General features: G+C 41.0%; 2 protein-coding genes across 15 annotated transcripts in view; one reads left to right on the top strand and one right to left on the bottom strand.

The window, feature by feature from the left end:
- Positions 1-17519, top strand: part of LOC107270513 (protein madd-4) — a 90715-nt gene that overhangs the window by 61993 nt on the left and 11203 nt on the right. For 5 of the 6 annotated variants that reach the window (XR_003060547.1, XM_025087891.1, XM_015745589.2 and 2 more), the window contains 7 exons: positions 952-1001; positions 2104-2203; positions 11209-11538; positions 14444-14585; positions 14701-14830; positions 16672-16777; positions 17400-17498. Coding sequence is in view for 5 of the 6 variants with exons in the window: in XM_025087891.1 (XP_024943659.1) it covers positions 952-1001; positions 2104-2203; positions 11209-11538; positions 14444-14585; positions 14701-14830; positions 16672-16777; positions 17400-17498 (957 nt within the window). In the remaining variant the exon portion in view is untranslated. Of the gene's footprint in view, positions 1-951; positions 1002-2103; positions 2204-11208; positions 11539-11790; positions 12821-14443; positions 14586-14700; positions 14831-16671; positions 16778-17399; positions 17499-17519 lie in introns of those variants that run through there. The other variant, XM_025087892.1, reaches the window with a different exon arrangement.
- The window catches only part of LOC107270516, a 94987-nt gene that overhangs the window by 74165 nt on the left and 3303 nt on the right, over positions 1-17519 (bottom strand). For 5 of the 9 annotated variants that reach the window (XR_003060566.1, XR_003060569.1, XR_001538348.2 and 2 more), the window contains 2 exons: positions 14331-14614; positions 13771-14247 (listed from right to left, as the gene is read on the bottom strand). Coding sequence is in view for 1 of the 9 variants with exons in the window: in XM_025087893.1 (XP_024943661.1) it covers positions 8209-8279; positions 8614-8876 (334 nt within the window). In the remaining 8 variants the exon portion in view is untranslated. Of the gene's footprint in view, positions 1-8208; positions 8280-8613; positions 8877-13770; positions 14248-14330; positions 14615-14816; positions 16030-16363; positions 16754-17519 lie in introns of those variants that run through there. The other 4 variants (XR_003060571.1, XR_003060568.1, XR_003060570.1 and 1 more) reach the window with 4 other exon arrangements.

Genomic DNA, 17519 nt, shown 5'->3' with positions numbered 1-17519 from the left:
CCAGTCTCTCGACTAATAACACGGACCTCGCTAGTGACTGGGTCTGTGAAACAGGCTTTAACCTCGCAAAGATCCTAAATCGACCGTCTTGCCAAATTCGGCAGCCATCTTACCCAAAGACCATTAAGACTTACCAGGATCCTTTTGGGACATGCAGACGTACGGTGGATGCACGTGGGAGCGTCGATCCACGAGTAACGAGAAAGCCATAGAAAGCCTTTCTTAGTCTACCTTCAGGCCGTAGTACGAAGACCCGACTGCAGTGGCATCACCGTACTACCGTGCGACGTGAAGTTGGCCACGTGAGTCGTGCAGTGATTAATCGAAAATATTTTCTAGGATCTTGCGAAGCAGGAAAATGGAATATGCAGACAGGGAGAGAGAGAGAGAGAGAACAAGAGTAAATATTGAATGAGAGCGAAAGAGAGAGAGAGAGAGAGAAGGATGGAGAGGCGAGATTTTTCACTTAGCAGACAGTTAACGATGTCAAACCCCCATCAGACAACATATTAGGGCTTAAGACCCTTCATCCATCTTTTACTCGTTTCTGTCCCTGCCGCCAGGGTTCGGAGGTCTTCCGCCCGTTCCCCGCTCCTATGAAATATGCAGGCCGAATTTCTCTTCGGCGCTCGATTCGTTGCGCTAATGTAAAGGCGCCCAGGCATGAGAAGGAAGGAAAAGAGGAAAATAACGATTCTACCGAATATCAAACGCGTTACGTTTTACTCTCGAACACCCCGGGACACGTTCGCTCTCTCGTTCCGTTCTGCAATGTGTGAAAAACGTCACGTCAGCGTAGCGACGCTTTAATTATTCATTTCTTCAGGTTGAATATACGATACACATACCTGTATATAAATACATACCCATGAACGTGCATAGTACAAGACTCGCCTCTTATATCCTGAAAAGACAAAGTAAAAATACGTGTACGTCCTTTCTGTTTGACAGGCTGGTCGGGGAGAGTGGCTACCCTGGTCAAAATGGTCACCGTGCTCAAGGTACGTATACTTTTTTAAATATCCTTTTATCTTATTAATACAGCGTATATATATATATATATAATTTTTATTATTAAAAATAACAGCCAAATTTGCCTGCTAAACTTTTAACCAGCCTAACCCGTTTCGTTGATATTTCTTTAAATCTCCCGCCACGTCGACGAACCGACCAATGGGAGCGCTCGTAATTTTTGCAATTTAATGCATATCCCGACAACCGGTATACGTGTATACGCGCAATACGAAAAAAATAAAGTAACTTTTAACGAATCGTAACAACGTAACTTTGTTCATTTCCCGAGGCCTTGTTAGTGCGTTACAATGCTCCGGCACTCCTGTTATTACAGCGGGTACCCACGTAAACAATGATTATCGCTTGTCGCCCGGTAAGGTGCTTAATTAAATTGCATCGCGACAGCTTCGTGGAAACGAACATTGTCTTGCGCCTGGGCCCCACCTAAACGCGCGCCGGGGCTGTTGGAAATTGTCAATGCCAATTCGCGCGAAATGCCGCTATAGTCTGTCCAGGGGAAGTTATAATTTTCATCCCTTAAATGGAATTGGTAGCAGATATATAGACTGTACATATATACAGGGTGTATACAATGTAATGGCAACGCGCTAAAACTTATTGCGCATGAATAATAAGAGTATATATATATATATATATATATATATATATAAAAATTTCAAAGTCAGCGACGTATGACGGATACCAGAATTACTTATATATACGTTTTTATCGGGATTTTCGATATTTATGACGTTTGCTAGTGCCGATCCCTTTACACGTGACGAGAAAAAAATATATACCCTGACCACGTGCGACCGTTGTACGAACTGCATTTAGTATGTCCAGTACTCGTGGTTCGGATAACAGGGAGACGAGGGGAATCAGATTTTTTTTGTTGGGGGTTGGCATAAAAAGGACTTGAAAAGTCGAGACGTGCACGAGAGTAAAGAGAGAGGCTAGACGTTTTTTTTTTTTTTTGAAAAAAAAAATAAAGGCAAACTAAAGATGCAAATTAGATGCTTTTGCATACGAGACGTGTCTAGGCTGTAAAAATTTGTTTGTTTAAAAATAATGTTTTTCTTCATTTAGAAGCTGCGACGGCGGCGTCTCCCGTCAACAAAGACACTGCCGACGAACGCCCTGCAAAGGAAGACCCTGGAGCACCAGATACAAAGTCTGTAACACGCAGGTCGGTCGCTCACTTTCAATTTCTTCTTAGTCCGATAAGCCTCCCGTTATCACTCTCTATCGCGGGGAATGAGGTAAACGATTAAGCTCCTGTTAGGTAAAAAAAAAATACTTCATCCTAAGCGCCATAAACGTAAGCTTAATATTTCAAATTTTCCTTTAACATCAGAACCGATCAAGTCCGCATACCGCGGTATTCTAATATTTTTTGAAAAAAAAAAAATTTACAATACGACAAAAATCGCGTACGCCACATGCGATGTGAACGCACCCTTATGGTAGTCCAGCACGTATATCTGTATTACATATCTATCTTAGACTGCAGATAACGTGTGTCCCTTTACGCCGCTCATCCCTTCCCCTGGGACATGTTGCTATGCAACTGCATGTGCCTGACCTACATTCTCGAATCTAGGACAAATTTCGGGATTTACCTGAAAGTGCCAATTTCTTCGAGTGTCTTGCATAGTCAGTACCAGTTAGAAATTTGCGGTCCAAAAGAGTCGGTAGCAGTGGTAGGATTGCCAATCAATTTTTTTTTTTTTTTTTTTTTTTTTTTTTTTTTTTTTTTTTTTTTTTTTTTTTTTTTTTTTTTTTTTTTTTTTTTTTTTTTTTTTTTTTTTTTTTTTTTTTTTTTTTTTTTTTTTTTTTTTTTTTTTTTTTTTTTTTTTTTTTTTTTTTTTTTTTTTTTTTTTTTTTTTTTTTTTTTTTTTTTTTTTTTTTTTTTTTTTTTTTTTTTTTTTTTTTTTTTTTTTTTTTTTTTTTTTTTTTTTTTTTTTTTTTTTTTTTTTTTTTTTTTTTTTTTTTTTTTTTTTTTTTTTTTTTTTTTTTTTTTTTTTTTTTTTTTTTTTTTTTTTTTTTTTTTTTTTTTTTTTTTTTTTTTTTTTTTTTTTTTTTTTTTTTTTTTTTTTTTTTTTTTTTTTTTTTTTTTTTTTTTTTTTTTTTTTTTTTTTTTTTTTTTTTTTTTTTTTTTTTTTTTTTTTTTTTTTTTTTTTTTTTTTTTTTTTTTTTTTTTTTTTTTTTTTTTTTTTTTTTTTTTTTTTTTTTTTTTTTTTTTTTTTTTTTTTTTTTTTTTTTTTTTTTTTTTTTTTTTTTTTTTTTTTTTTTTTTTTTTTTTTTTTTTTTTTTTTTTTTTTTTTTTTTTTTTTTTTTTTTTTTTTTTTTTTTTTTTTTTTTTTTTTTTTTTTTTTTTTTTTTTTTTTTTTTTTTTTCTTAATTTGGTACCAACATCACGCAATTCGAAACTCTATCGATCCATCATAAAAGCACGTCACGCACAGTGACAGTATATTAACAGGCGATTTTACCAGGATGGATATATACAATTAATCAGCGTACACAGTACGCGTAGTACATATACGATAAATAACGTATCTTTATAGTCGCTGACGGTAAACTAAAAAAAGGGGTGTCCAAATTATAATGGAACGAGATGAAAAAAAAAAAGAAGAAAAAGAAGAAGCATCCCCACGAAATTCCCATCTTCAACAGCCATTTCGTAAGACTAGATGGAAGCTCGAGGGGGATATCTTCGACTAAAAGATTAAGCCCGACTCACATAGGTTTTTCGAGGCTCAAGCCTCAAGATTTGATCGATCGGATTACGTCGCGTTTCTATGTCGCGTATCTCGTAGCTCGACCACGTGGAATCGCGCATCCGAGGCTGATAGACAATTTTCCCCGGGTGGTAAGTGTTCCACCCCGTGTTCCTCAACATTTTATGACGTCATATCCAATAGAGTCTCGTGATTGGACAGCAGAGATTGACGCGTCCCTCGCGAGAATCTTACAAATGTGAATCGTCGCCACGCCTGATTCCTTTTCTATCCGCAACGGGCGCTTAACCCAATTCTATACGCACAGTGAATCGGTATAGAACACAGGATGCCGGATGCGCGTATGTCCGACATCTTGAATTCGTCGTTCGTCCCAGCGATCCCAATTCTCTAGATCCTAGATCATCGCTGACGTCATTTTCATCCGTAAATTCGATCTCCGATGCATCAGCTCGACTCGTGCCGTTTTCTCTGTTTCGCACGAGAGCCTTTTCTAAAGCTGGCGAATACCCCCAATTCAATAGACAGTGGGATGGAAACGCGCGCAAGAAGATGGAACCTGAAAATAAATTGACACCCTGAATAAAAAAATTCTAATTTCTACAAGCTCGGGACAAATGACTTACCCATGGTTGTGGTCTGTTTCGCGAAAAAATGCAATTTTTTTTTTTGTTTTTTTTTTTTTTTTCCCTGAAACCAAACTCAAATCCCTGCGAAGACTAACTTTCCAGGATATCTTGAAAACCATAATTTTGAATTTCCCACGTTATTGGCGGATATCAACGTTACATAAATTTCACTACAGTTAATCGGTATAGTGCTTTACGTAGGGACAACCCGTAACATAAATGGACGCGGCCATTTAGATAACTCGAAAGTAATCGGTAGCGAGAATTTAAGTCGGCGAAATATTAATCGTTCCGAGTCAATTGCACCCACTAAATAACGTTCCTTCGAGACTGCACAGCGACAATAATTTCTCCTGCGGCAAGGTGATAAATTTCAAGTTAAAATCCAACCGGAAGGGATTTACTGCGTGGAATATATACCAGGGGCTCTTCTACTTCCGCTTGGATTTGCCTCCAGGGTGTTTATTCCCACGTAGGCGCATGCGCACTCGAGCGTCTCGTTGTCTTCAAACCGCACGATCGGTGTCCTCCGATAAAAAATATATACACACACACACGGATATTAATACGTCATCGGGTCAATCGACGTATCAAATATTTATCTCTACGTACATCGGGCCAACCGTCCTCGCTCTTATCGTATATTCGTAAACGCCGCTCGCGTTAAACCGTTGAGTCGTCGTTCAATTTTACCTGCTAGCAGGAGCGCGGTAAACGAGTCAATTTCAAAAATGAACACCCGCGCTATAAAATTCACCGTGCCGGAATAAAACATGTGTACCAGATACAAGAAAGTCGACTGGCGCGAAACTAAAGTATCATGAGAAAAGACAGCGTTGGGATATTAGCATAAAAGAATGGAGAGGGCGTGCTGGGAATCGTGTTTCACCGACGCCGCCGCGCGGGGCGCCACTGTACTAACCTGTATTACAAAAGAGGGAGGAACGTCGGTGGATAAATATTTTTCCTTTAAATCAATCGGGACACGTGCAAAGATAAGTCTGAAGCTGGTTCGAACGATTGCCGGATAAAAAGGTATTCCTTAATTAAACGGAACAACGGGAGGGGCTGAAGTGTATTTCTCGTTGAAGAACGAAGACACAATGTCTCTGCGTCGCTGGCAGGTACCATCTTTTAAGATAATACGATACAAAGGAAAAATGGCATATATCGATTTCGTATAAGCTCTCATTGATCGATCATTATATGGATAAAGTATCGTTACACAGCAATATACCTATTGTTTGCTACACATGGACAAATCCTTGACATTTTTATATCCCTCATTATACAAAGTGACTATTGTACTTAAAAAAAAAAAATGCCATTCATTTTTCCCTTTACCACCGTACGCAAATGGACAACGTAATTCGAACCCCAAAATTGATACTCGGCAGTAAAGTTATTTAATAATCTGCCTTGTTTACTTTCGTTCGTTGGCTCTCAAGCTTTTTACTTATAATAAAATATGGTAACCAAAGCACGTATCAGTGGTTGATTATCAGTTTTTGATAAAAACAAATTTTTAATACAGCTTATCGGGCACATCGCGAAATCCAACGGGTACTGAACCCATGAAAATTTAACAATGCTATGGAACCCTTTGAAAAAGCATCAATCTGGACTCTGGACTTTGTACGTGTTCCTAGTAGGAGCAGCTAAAAATCAAATGACCCAACAAGAAAGAGCAGAGCATGTTTGAATAAAAATCCGTGAGGAGGAGGCACTTGCAAAAAGTGATACCAATATGGCGAACTGGATGATTTATGAAGATCTGTGGATATATCTGCAAGTATAGTATCCAGTGATCACAAACAAAGATGAATAGACGCAGCGTGGCAATGCTTGATACTTTGCCGGAGAGTTCTATTGAATGAGAAGTTCGTGTGCATAAAGTAGATATCAAAGTTCTTCCAGTGCAAACATTCAGTTGCGAGCGAAGCGATTCAAGTTGAAAAACCATTATACAGGAGAGTTTATGCGCGATATTCGTACCGGTGGAAAATCTCAGGACACCATTGTGCCGTTATCGTAGTGCTTGCGAATTAGGGAAGTACGTTTGCTATGACTCGGAGAAGAGGATGGAATAAGGGATAAGGTCGTAAGAGGTCAGACAGGATCAGGGAGTGAATGCTGGATGAAACTGGGTCGAATCTGGGTGACAGGGATGACTGTGTCGACTGTAGAATGTAGGGTCTGGCATCTGACGTGGTCGAAAGTGATGGTGTGTATATATATATATATATATATATATATACACACACACGTATATACAAATGTATATAGTATACGAGAGAATGAGGATGGTGAACTGTAGAAGCGATGAACTTTAGGATAGAACCTTCGGATGCTGGGCTCTATATATATAAACTACTGTACGGAGTGAACTGGCTGAAGGTTTTGCAGAACGAGGTCGGAGGGGTAGTAAAAAGAGGGTTGTTTGCACTTCGGGGAAGCATTGGGAACTGGGAAATTCGCGGATTCGAGTAACTGCGAACTTTACGTGAACGTGACAGTCTCATTGGGGGATGAACTTCCAAATGAGTTGAAAATCGTCCAAGTCGACAACTCCAATTGTGTCTCCCGCGTGTGGGGATGTCTCAGTTGCAAGCTCATAGGTGAATAGGTACCCATACCAGTGTGTATTTCCTCTGCGCGTTTTCCATATAGAGCCTTAAGGTAAGATGCTGTAGAACGAGTGGAGCCAGCATCCTCCCGCGGCTGTGTCAAGTGAAGAAAGTGGTACTTCCGGTGTGGTAGGAGCGTAGGACGAGGAAGGTAGGAGTGGTCCAGGGAAAATGAGAAAATGGAGTGGAGGTCAAGCGGAACTAAGAATAACACTGCGACCGAGACGTCGTTTAGGGTCGAGTAGAACGCGAAGGTCCACTTTTACTTATTTTTATAAGGATTCGCACTTGAACTGCCTCCTCCCACTAATCTTCGGCATCCCCAAGGATACGTCTCCTTCCTCGTCTTGTACTGCTGTCGACACACCTAACCCCCCTCGATTTCTTCCTTCGCAGGACTTTTTATTCTCCCTCGCTCGCTCGCCATCCTTCTATCGCCAAACTGCAGCTCCGTCTCCTCTATCCGCCGCACGGTGGCAGCACCGTCCACGGTGATCCGTGTTATCGTAGTCCAAGGGCCCCCTTGAAACGGCGCCCGATGTTTTCTTATATATTTTAAGGCCATGTGACTTTCCTTCCGCCGGATGGGAAAACAGTCCTTGTCCTTTTTCTGACCTCCTTCCCCGTTTCTCTTATCCTTCCACCGTCCATTGTCGGCTTCTGCATGGCTGCCGGCAAAATCTTTCTACTCTCTTCCTCAGCGCCACTCGGACGTACCACCTGGCTTTTGCGGCTGGACGCCTCGACGCTCAACTATTCACGAGCTATTTTAGCAACCGGCTCTTTTCAATCCCTCCTCGTCTATTTTCCCCTCCTTTCCCCTCCTTCAACGACCACTTCCAACCAAGCACGGCCGACGTTGCATCACGACGTCTCACTCCGTCTCAACCCCTCGCAACTCTCCACTGACGGTGTGTACGAACCTTTACACCCTTACCACCCATCCCTCCTTAGGACACTTAAAGGGAAATGTTTCCGCTTTGGGGAAGCCCCCCCCCTCCTCTCTCCCCACCCCCTCAAGATTGAAACTTTCCTCCCGGACAAATTCAACCCCGCGACCCTTCCCGGTACACCGAATAATTATGGACCCCCTGGCAAATTGCAGCACCGACGAGACGAAACTACGAACTGCATTCAGGTGGACGCTTTAAAACTTACTCCCTTCAGCGGTTCTTGTTGAGCGATGCATTTTACCTTTTTTTTCTTCTCGTATCTCCTTCAATTCTTCCCCGACGATTCCGCAACCACGGCATTCCCTCGAGCATCTGTTGGTTAGACAATATTTTATTAATTCCTTATTTTTTTCTTTTTTTTTTTTTTTTTTTTTAATAATATATTTACAATCTATCAAGATCAGCGGCTTCACAGTTGACTGGAAAGCACGGGAAAATAATTAATTATCCATACTTGGGAATTTTCAAGAACAGCCCAAAAGCGCCTTGAGCCATCCGCCGGAGCCCGCAACCCGTAACTACGTCCTGCCAGCGTCTTTTTTTTTTTTTTTTTTTTTTTTTTTTTTAATAATATATTTACAATCTATCAAGATCAGCGGCTTCACAGTTGACTGGAAAGCACGGGAAAATAATTAATTATCCATACTTGGGAATTTTCAAGAACAGCCCAAAAGCGCCTTGAGCCATCCGCCGGAGCCCGCAACCCGTAACTACGTCCTGCCAGCGTCATAGTATATTCTGTGACCTCGTAACGACTAGTTGAGATTCCAGTTCGAGCCGCGTGCTGAACTCTGCATTGCGGTTCCGGTGTGGTTTCTAACAGGTTTCGGCATTTCGCATAGTTTCTTCCACCCCCCGCGAAGTCGTGAATACCATCTATATATCCATTATGGCTTTTGGCTCCCCGCTCTAAAATATAATACAAACACATACCCATAAGTACATATGTATATACCAGATTAACACAGCCTTAACCACGTGTACAAAAGACTCTATAATCGCAATGCGAAGTTTCGTCCAGCCGAATTTAAGCGCGTCAAAGTAAATAAGCTCAGAAGACGGTCGAAGGACGAGGGAAAAGTTTACTCCATATTCTAAGAATAATGATTAAAGCATCGGCTGGTTGCATCATTAAACATTGCCCGTCCTCGAAAATAATCCAACTGCTCCTGGCGCCACTTTCTATGAATTATAGATATACGCTTGATACGTAACTCCATTGACCTTGACGCTCGAACATAATACATGCTGAGTCTCTAATCGGGCTGCGCGGGCAAGTTTAATTTTATCCACGAATCTTTGGGCAAAAAGCGATAACGACCATTTTCGCTCTCTGTTTTACCGGCTGACCCCCCTCGCGTCCCACACCATTGGAAACAAAAACCTCCTTTGGCTCTCGCATTTCCATCGAGAGCATTTTACTACGGTTGGCAAAAAATGGTTTCTGCCAACAGTTTAGGATATATCCCGTTTGCCGGCGTATTAATCCTCGCGAAACTGAACTTTATCTCGATGCTTCCTGAAAATGATATCGCTGACCGGGGGTTAACGAAAAATACAGATGATGGATGAGAATTTCGCTCGCTAACAAACAAACGGGTTTTAAGGCTTATTCGTATTGGGGCGACGAGAGAAAATAACCTGGATATCTGAATACGTGGTATATACATATAGACTCGTGTACTACAAGTATCAAGTAAATTTGATCTCTCCCTCGTTTTCCTTCGTAGAACCAAATAACCGTTGTCAAAAGTCTAAAGACGATTCTCGGAAATATTACGCAAACAGCAGATAATATGCGTCGTTAGGACGGGCACTGATAAGACCATCTTGCACATACACACAAGAACGTCTTTGTATCCCGTGAAAATAAATTTCACAAGAGCCTCCCATACGATAAAATGAATTGGCCCGAGCCGTGGCAAAAAAAATTATTCTTTGGAACTGAAGAAGAAACAAATATCCCGCAATCGCCAATAGCGATAACGCCGAAATTTCGGAGTTCCAAAATAGCTGTGTAAGCCGTCGTGGGGTGGAGAGGCACGGGGCGGGGTGGGGACGTTGGAATAAAATTCAAGGACAACGTGGATAAGAGGTAGCTACGAGAGTCGAGTGCAATTTTTAAAAGCTTCCTCGGTTCGCTTTTAATTATAAAGATAAAAAAGCGTCGGGACACAATGGCGCTTCGAGGACAACAGAAGTCGCTCTGGCTGGTCCTTCCCCGCCACCGATTTCTTGGCATTAAAAAATAACCCTGCCAAGAGCGACCGCGGAGAACAAGCTCGATTCGGGGACTAAAGTCCTTCTCTGATATCTGGTGAAAGAAATTGGCCCACGCGGAGGTAGATATTCCTGAACGAAATGGTCCGAGGGTGTAAGACGTCGAGATAGGGTAGCTTTTGAGGATTTTATACACAGCGAACTTCATCGTCTGCCATTTTCTACCGTTGCTGGTTAACGTCGGAGGGAGTTGAAGTTGTACAGCGAATATATTTGAGGAAAGACTTTCATCCCCTTGGACGGGAAACGCTTCCCCAGATACCTTTGAGAGATATCATTAATTAATAACCAATAGTTGTGTATATACGTACAATATGTTTAAACGGTACATACAATTATAGGTATAGGTAGTATATGTAGGTAGACCCTTAATGATACCGATCGATCACGCTTATTGGTATCCGTCAATGTCTGTCATGACATTTCCACCCTCTGGCTATATCCTTTTACTACTTCCCATGATCTCCTATTTATTCGAAACACATCGTGAGAATGCTATCGTAAATTTGAGGATAGCCGAATCATTTCCAGGCGTTATATATAAGATCGCACGAACGATTACATTTTCACCGTTGAATAACTGTTTTAGAGACGCTTTTGAATCGTTGATAACGAACGTACGTTTTGCGGACTATCTGTTTGCAATGTTCCCATATACATTTTGAAGGCTGATCGATACCGTGTATATTTTTGAACGACGGAATTGTAAAATAAATAAATGTTCACTAACGAATTATTTCGTCACTTGCGTCGTGTATTTTTAACTGACAATACAAACCTACGACGCATCAAGGCATGTACGTATGCAGAGCTATCAATTGGGAGGTAAATCTAGTTTGTCCTAGATAAATCAAACTGACAGGCTGACTTCAATTATGCTCGTTTAGCCTGAATAAATGTGTATACGCGTGTACGCAGCTATCAGCAGGTACGAACAATGAAAATTTCGTGAATGTTTCAGCCATGCGAACGACCGAGCGATTTTCGTGCGGAACAATGTGCTGCTTTTGACAACATACCTTACAGTGGGCAATTATTGAGATGGTTACCGCATCATGATCCTGGAAAGCCATGTGCTTTGATCTGCCGTGGTGAGCAGTCGCTAGAAAACGGTGTGGACAGCGGAAAGAGCAAGGAAATCCAGGCGGAGCGCGTCCTTCCTCTTGGCGTAGATGGCGTGAGCGAATTCGACTCCGAGGAAACAATAGTCGTGCAACTCGCGGACAAAGTTGAGGATGGTACGAAATGTCATCCGGATAGTTTGGACGTCTGTATCGCAGGGGAATGCATGGTAAGTTTATCGACTTAAACACTTCAAACGCACTCGAGTCTCCTTCGGGAGCTGCCGACGCGACTGATGACAGTTCGGGCGCCATCTTGAACTACCGAACTCAGCCGTTAGAACTGCCGGAGTCAAAAAGGCGCCTCGTATTGTACGCGAGAGCGGTAAAATAAAATACGAAAATTATGAAATATAGTTTTCGTAATAATTGCCATTTTTTTATTCTTTCGATACTTGTATTATTTACTTCATATTAATTGTGATATTGTATATTAATATTTTTACGATTAGTGCAGTACCATATGATTTGATCTCATAAATATACTTTGCTCTGCAAAGAATTATGTTCCCTTGTGTATATAAGCTGAATTGACTGTCGGGTTGTTTGGTTAATGGACAACCCAAGCAGACCTGTATACGTATACTATATTGGTGAACGTGCCTCGTGGTATAGTCAGCTGCTTATATTGCTGTTAGGTCCTCTAATTACAGAGAGATTGCCAAGTGAGTTTGCCAACCTTGCTTTATCTTGTCAATCACGCGTTGGTTTTAGTGTTCGATCAGCTGTGAAGGCTCGCGGTACACGTTTGTCAGGACAGTTACAGTTTAGTATAATTCGATTTGATATTTCCACTGCTTCTGATTTTCCTTTACCCTCGTCAATCGTATAATTTGAAATATTTCAGCCGTTGTGAATTTGACGTTTGCAATTAACGTTCTCTCGAACAATATTTAATTTTTGATTGTCGCTTCGACCGTATCAAAGATCTTATCGCGTCTAGTCTTATTCTTAATGAAGTTTCCCATAAATTAGCTATTTCTTTGGCAGTTATCTTTTTCGGACAATAAACGTCGACTCGGACAAAAGCAGGAGGAATATTACACGCGACATTGTCGAAGTGGATCGATGACGTCATTATGCGTGAAAAGCTCCTGGTAACTGATATCTACTTCGGAATTTTTTTTACAGCTAATTAATTCACTCGACAATGGCTGATCAATTAACTTTCATGTTCACGAGAAAAAATTTGTCGACATAAAAACTGATTTGCGTTACACCGTAGAATTTGTTTGATAAAAAGACAAACTTCATTAGCGCTAACTGTTCAAAAATATATATCAAACTTCGTGCTTTGCCGAGGCAGCTGAATCGGGCTAACCAGTGGCAAAACTAAAAACGTTACTTCGTCTAAATTTTGCGCAGAGCACTGTGTAATTATTAATGTAATTTCATGGTTACACAAAGTTGATGAACAATATCGAATCAGCGCAGAGTCCACGTAATTAAATGGTAAGCGAGGTCGTTAAAATCCAACTGGCTTTACGTTATTAAATATACAGACTGCACTCTTTAGGCGAACAGCCTCGCCGACTCCACCCTTTACGTACTAAAATAAAAGCTTTTATCTCACAAGACGTTGCTCGTGAACTTCACTCTTTTCTCATAGAACCGAACAACAAGAGTCACTGGAAAAATAGTCAAACACGTGTCAATGTATTTTCGTTGTATCGAAAGGTATAGGAAAAATTTTTTCTTTAGCCAGTAAACCTCCTCCGTTATGAATATCTCTAAAAAACGCATTGAAATTTTTCAAAATTAATATATCCTTAGTCTATTCCTATCGATAGGAAATAATGTATCCTCCTGTCACATAATTTTTTGTTCCTCCATTAAAATTTCCAAAACTACTTCACGTATTCACGATTTCGTTAATGACTATTTTAACGTTGAAATTGAAAATCTTCACGGGAACACTTATACCAGCTGTTTATATGCCCGGGAAATTCAAAACGTTCCGATGTCTTCCATTCGATTTAGCTATGTGTGTACTAGACTGCAATATGTTCCAGGTACGTTCACACGTGACGGCACACGTGCTGCTTTACATCGGCTGCAAGGGTAATGGCACATATTGTAATGTAACGAGCAAGAAGGAAGTTTACCGTTGTCGTTTAACTCGCCAGAATGGGAACAAATTCGCCGTAAGAGATTTTGCGGGAATCCGCGGCCGCCATCAGGCTCGTATTTCTCCGAGACACGTATACGTACACAGAGTGTCGGCTTCATGTTAAATTTCATCGTGGCGCTACGTGGGGAAAAGCACTCTTGCTAAATCGGCATAAACTGTACGAGGCTGCAATCCGAGAAAAAAGGCAAACGGGAACAATAACACTGATAACGGATTCACGGTCTTTCGCAGAGACGTAAAAATTCAAAAATACCTTCCGAATCTATAAATATTAAAATTTACGGGAGTCTTATATTTTATATATTTATATATGTATTACATATTTTTGTACATCGTCTCGCAAGTATAGATGCCCTTAAAAAAAAAATATCTAAAGATACTCCGATAACAGGAAAATCGGGCAGATTGTTTTCTCGAAGCTTTCGATGCCATCCATTTTGAATTTGCCAATTTTTACTCTCACTACTCCCAGGCTGCTTTCTTCTCTCTCTCTCCCATCATCTCAATATCCGTGAACTCAGCCACCCCTTTATCACCCTCAGCCCACCTTAACGCCCTGACGTTCTTCGGCGCCATCCAGCCCCTACTGCTACTTCTGGTTTAGTTCACTCTTCTTAGCCTGGATAAGGGATGAATAATGTACTCTCTCTCTCCCGACCCTGCGAATACCCTCCATGCAACCTGAATGACAAATCAGCTCCGGTCCAACTCCGAGTACCGATCGGCACCCCCCGTCTAGGCTTCCACGCTGGAAATTGGAAGTCGTGTAAATTGACGCAGGCAAATTCAACGTGTTTTCATGAAAATCGTTAATCGACATTCTCGGCTTACCTGCCAAGAGAAATTTATAGCCTCGTGTCTCCACAGCTACGTATACCCAGCACCGTAAATAATTGACACACCCAGAAGTACCATAATAACCAATTATCAATTATCCTTTGCAGAAAGTCGGCTGCGACCTCAGAGTGGGCAGCAGCAAAAGGCTGGACGCCTGTGGCGTGTGCGGCGGAAACGGTTCGAGCTGTCAGTCAGAATATTCCTGGATCCTGGAATCGATATCCATGTGCTCCAAGTCCTGTGGAGGTGGTAAGCCCGTCACGCCAGTCTCGTACAACCTTGATAACAAAAGTCAACCGAATACTTCAAAAAGCTCCCGTAGCACCTTTACATATATTTACATCCGCATTAATTTTCTTTGTAGGTTTCAAAATTGCCGTCGCCGTATGCAAGACCATCGGAACGGAAACAATCGTCGAAAATTCGAATTGCGATCCTGACCAGAAGCCAGGGAAAACTTTATTGCCGTGCAATACGCACCCATGCTCCACGAAGTGAGTACCGGCAGGCGTTAGTGTTTCTGACTGCGAACAAGGTGTAAAGCGAAGGCTGGGGCGTTTGCTCGACGGGAGATGACGTTAGAGAAGGCATTGGACTAGGCGTGCAGGTATATAGGCCTACGAGGCATATAGGTAGGAAGGTAACCAGGCATAAAGGTTGTATATGTATAGTTGAAAACTGTAGTCGAAGCATGAGTAGCAGCAAACACGAGCAATACAGGAGGCTTTCAACTGCCTCAACAGCCATTAGCCAAGAGAAAGGCCCACAGGCTTTTGTAGTACAGCGCAGTAGAGAAAAAAAAAATGTAATAGTCAAACCGTAAAGCGACTTTATTCCGTGAGGATATACGTTCCAGCTTCAAAAAGCTTGATCCGCAATAAGAGTCTTGAAATATTGTAAACGCGACCTGACGTCGTGTAATAGCGTTTACTTCGTGGCTTCCACGTATTTTCTACATCCTCGGTCCTCTCTTTGCGTGGGACTAATATATTTATCTTTCTAGAACATTGTAATACGCGATGGAAAGCTCTTTATATCTGCTGACAATGTTATGTCGACGTGAAATGAAATATTCGAGGCTTTCGCGAAATGGCGGCTGTATTAACGAGTCACTAGGACAACAACGACTGTCGCCGTTCGAATTGCGGTAATTACTTCGCTTTGCGATTTAGTTTAACTCGCTTGTGGCGCCACACAGCGGAGACACTGTGATTCGACGTTATTTTATTATCGTTTATATAACGTAGCTTCGTTGAAGATCGATTAAATTTGCAGCACTGATATTCCTTGTCGATCAGTAAAATTGTAAATTATTTCTTAGTATTTTTGAGGGGAAAGAATGAAAATTTAAAAAAAATAATCAAAAACTAATTCACTGTAACGAGAACGAATGATGCATAAATATTGGTAAATTTTAACGAAAAGCAATGTGTATATGTGTAAAGCGTGTTTCATTCAGAATGGATCGATAGATCCATCTGGCGACCGACGTCGCTCAAGCCTAGGTAACTTTTTGAAAAGCGAAATACAAGTCAGGCTCGCCAGGAGAATCAGAAAGGTCCGTTTGCAATTAATTCCTGCGCAGTGAATAATGCCTGCGTTCGATACGAATTACCCTGGAGGAGTTTAACGGTAGGGCGGCGTGGCGCTCGCTATAGTTATATCGAACTACAGTTACGTAATAGATAGATGTACACAGTACGTACATTGTAGCCACGGTTTCGACGTTCGTTGGGGAGGAAAAAAAAGCGATTTGAAACGCCATCGCGATATCGGGTCATCGATAATGCCAATAATGTCTTTGCACAGAATCAACTCCAGGAAGCCATTGGTGCAACGGGGCCGGGCTATATGCAATATAAAACTTGACGATAAGACTTTAAAAACGTAGGTATAAAAATAGAAATAGATATGCAGAAAGAATTGGTTATACACTGCGAGTCGATAGCCATACCTCCGTACGGAATAGTTACTTCAGGGAATTTAAATATGAATTTATTACTCTCATAATACAAATAGAGACTCACGTGTATCCTGAGGTTAATGTAACTTATCCGAATTGCATCAGGAATCTCAGTAGAAATTTTATTCTGCGATGTAATAGGACAATAAGCAAGTGACTCGTTCTATTAGAACGATGTGTCTGTTAGAATGTATTTCAAATTTGCTTAGCAAAGAATTATAAATAATATTCATCTGCAACGTTATTGTAGCAATGGATCTTGTTTTTAATTCAATGTAGATTTGTATCTCCTCCTGAGATCAGATAACAATGAATACTGGATTGTTCTTACTTTTTTGTTACTTGTCACCACCATGACTTAATTCTGTGCAGATGGGTCGCTGGGGAGTGGAGCGAATGCAGCGCCAGCTGCGGCGGTGGCTCGAGAACTAGAAATGTTTTTTGTACCGAGGACAAGGGTAACAAAACTACCGACAAGGTAAGGAAAACGTACGGCTGACGTAGGTACATGTGGACGTGGACTTGCGTGAAATTTTCCAAGCTGAAAAATCCTTGTGGCGAAAGACCATTGTGAAATGACATCTCGTTGCGCGAAATCTGGAACAATTGTGTCGACGACTGACGTCGCGCCTGGCAGAGTCGCGTAAATGCTTTTACGTGATCAAAGAGACTTGAAATTCACTGTGATATATATATATATATATACATATATATGCATTTTAAATATATTTTCATATTTTACGAAACACTCCCAAAACTGCTGAAAGTCGCTCGACTCGAATTGCTGATGCAACGAGTTATCTTTACGTTGTCACGTGAAAGACTGAAGTATCAACGTTGCTGCGTTAACTCCCAACAAAAATTTACTTAAAATAGCTCAAACTAAATGAAAATAATTTTTCCAAATTCTTTCAAGTAGCAAAACGTATTTCGACGTACAACCTCTTCCTTTTCCTGTCCTTATTCAACGGTAGAAAAACACCGTCACGTTTACGACCGTTCAACGTGTTCTTTTATAGCCATTTTTTTTATTTCCCCTCCCAAAGCAACGTCCCTGGTCAATAGGTAGGAAACTAAAGTGTTATTCCTCGAAATTGCAGCTCCCGGAACACAAGTGCAACGGGCTGCACAGACCAAGGCACCAAGAGAGCTGCAATACAATTTCCTGCCCCATGTGGGAGACCAGTCATTGGAGCAAAGTGAGTAGCAATGAGTATCAA

The sequence above is a fragment of the Cephus cinctus genome, unplaced genomic scaffold, assembly GCF_000341935.2.
Source record: "Cephus cinctus unplaced genomic scaffold, Ccin1 Ccin1_scaffold0786, whole genome shotgun sequence".
Classification (NCBI taxonomy): domain Eukaryota; kingdom Metazoa; phylum Arthropoda; class Insecta; order Hymenoptera; family Cephidae; genus Cephus; species Cephus cinctus.
Note: the sequence above shows the minus strand (reverse complement) of the source record. Positions and strands in the feature narration are given on the sequence as shown.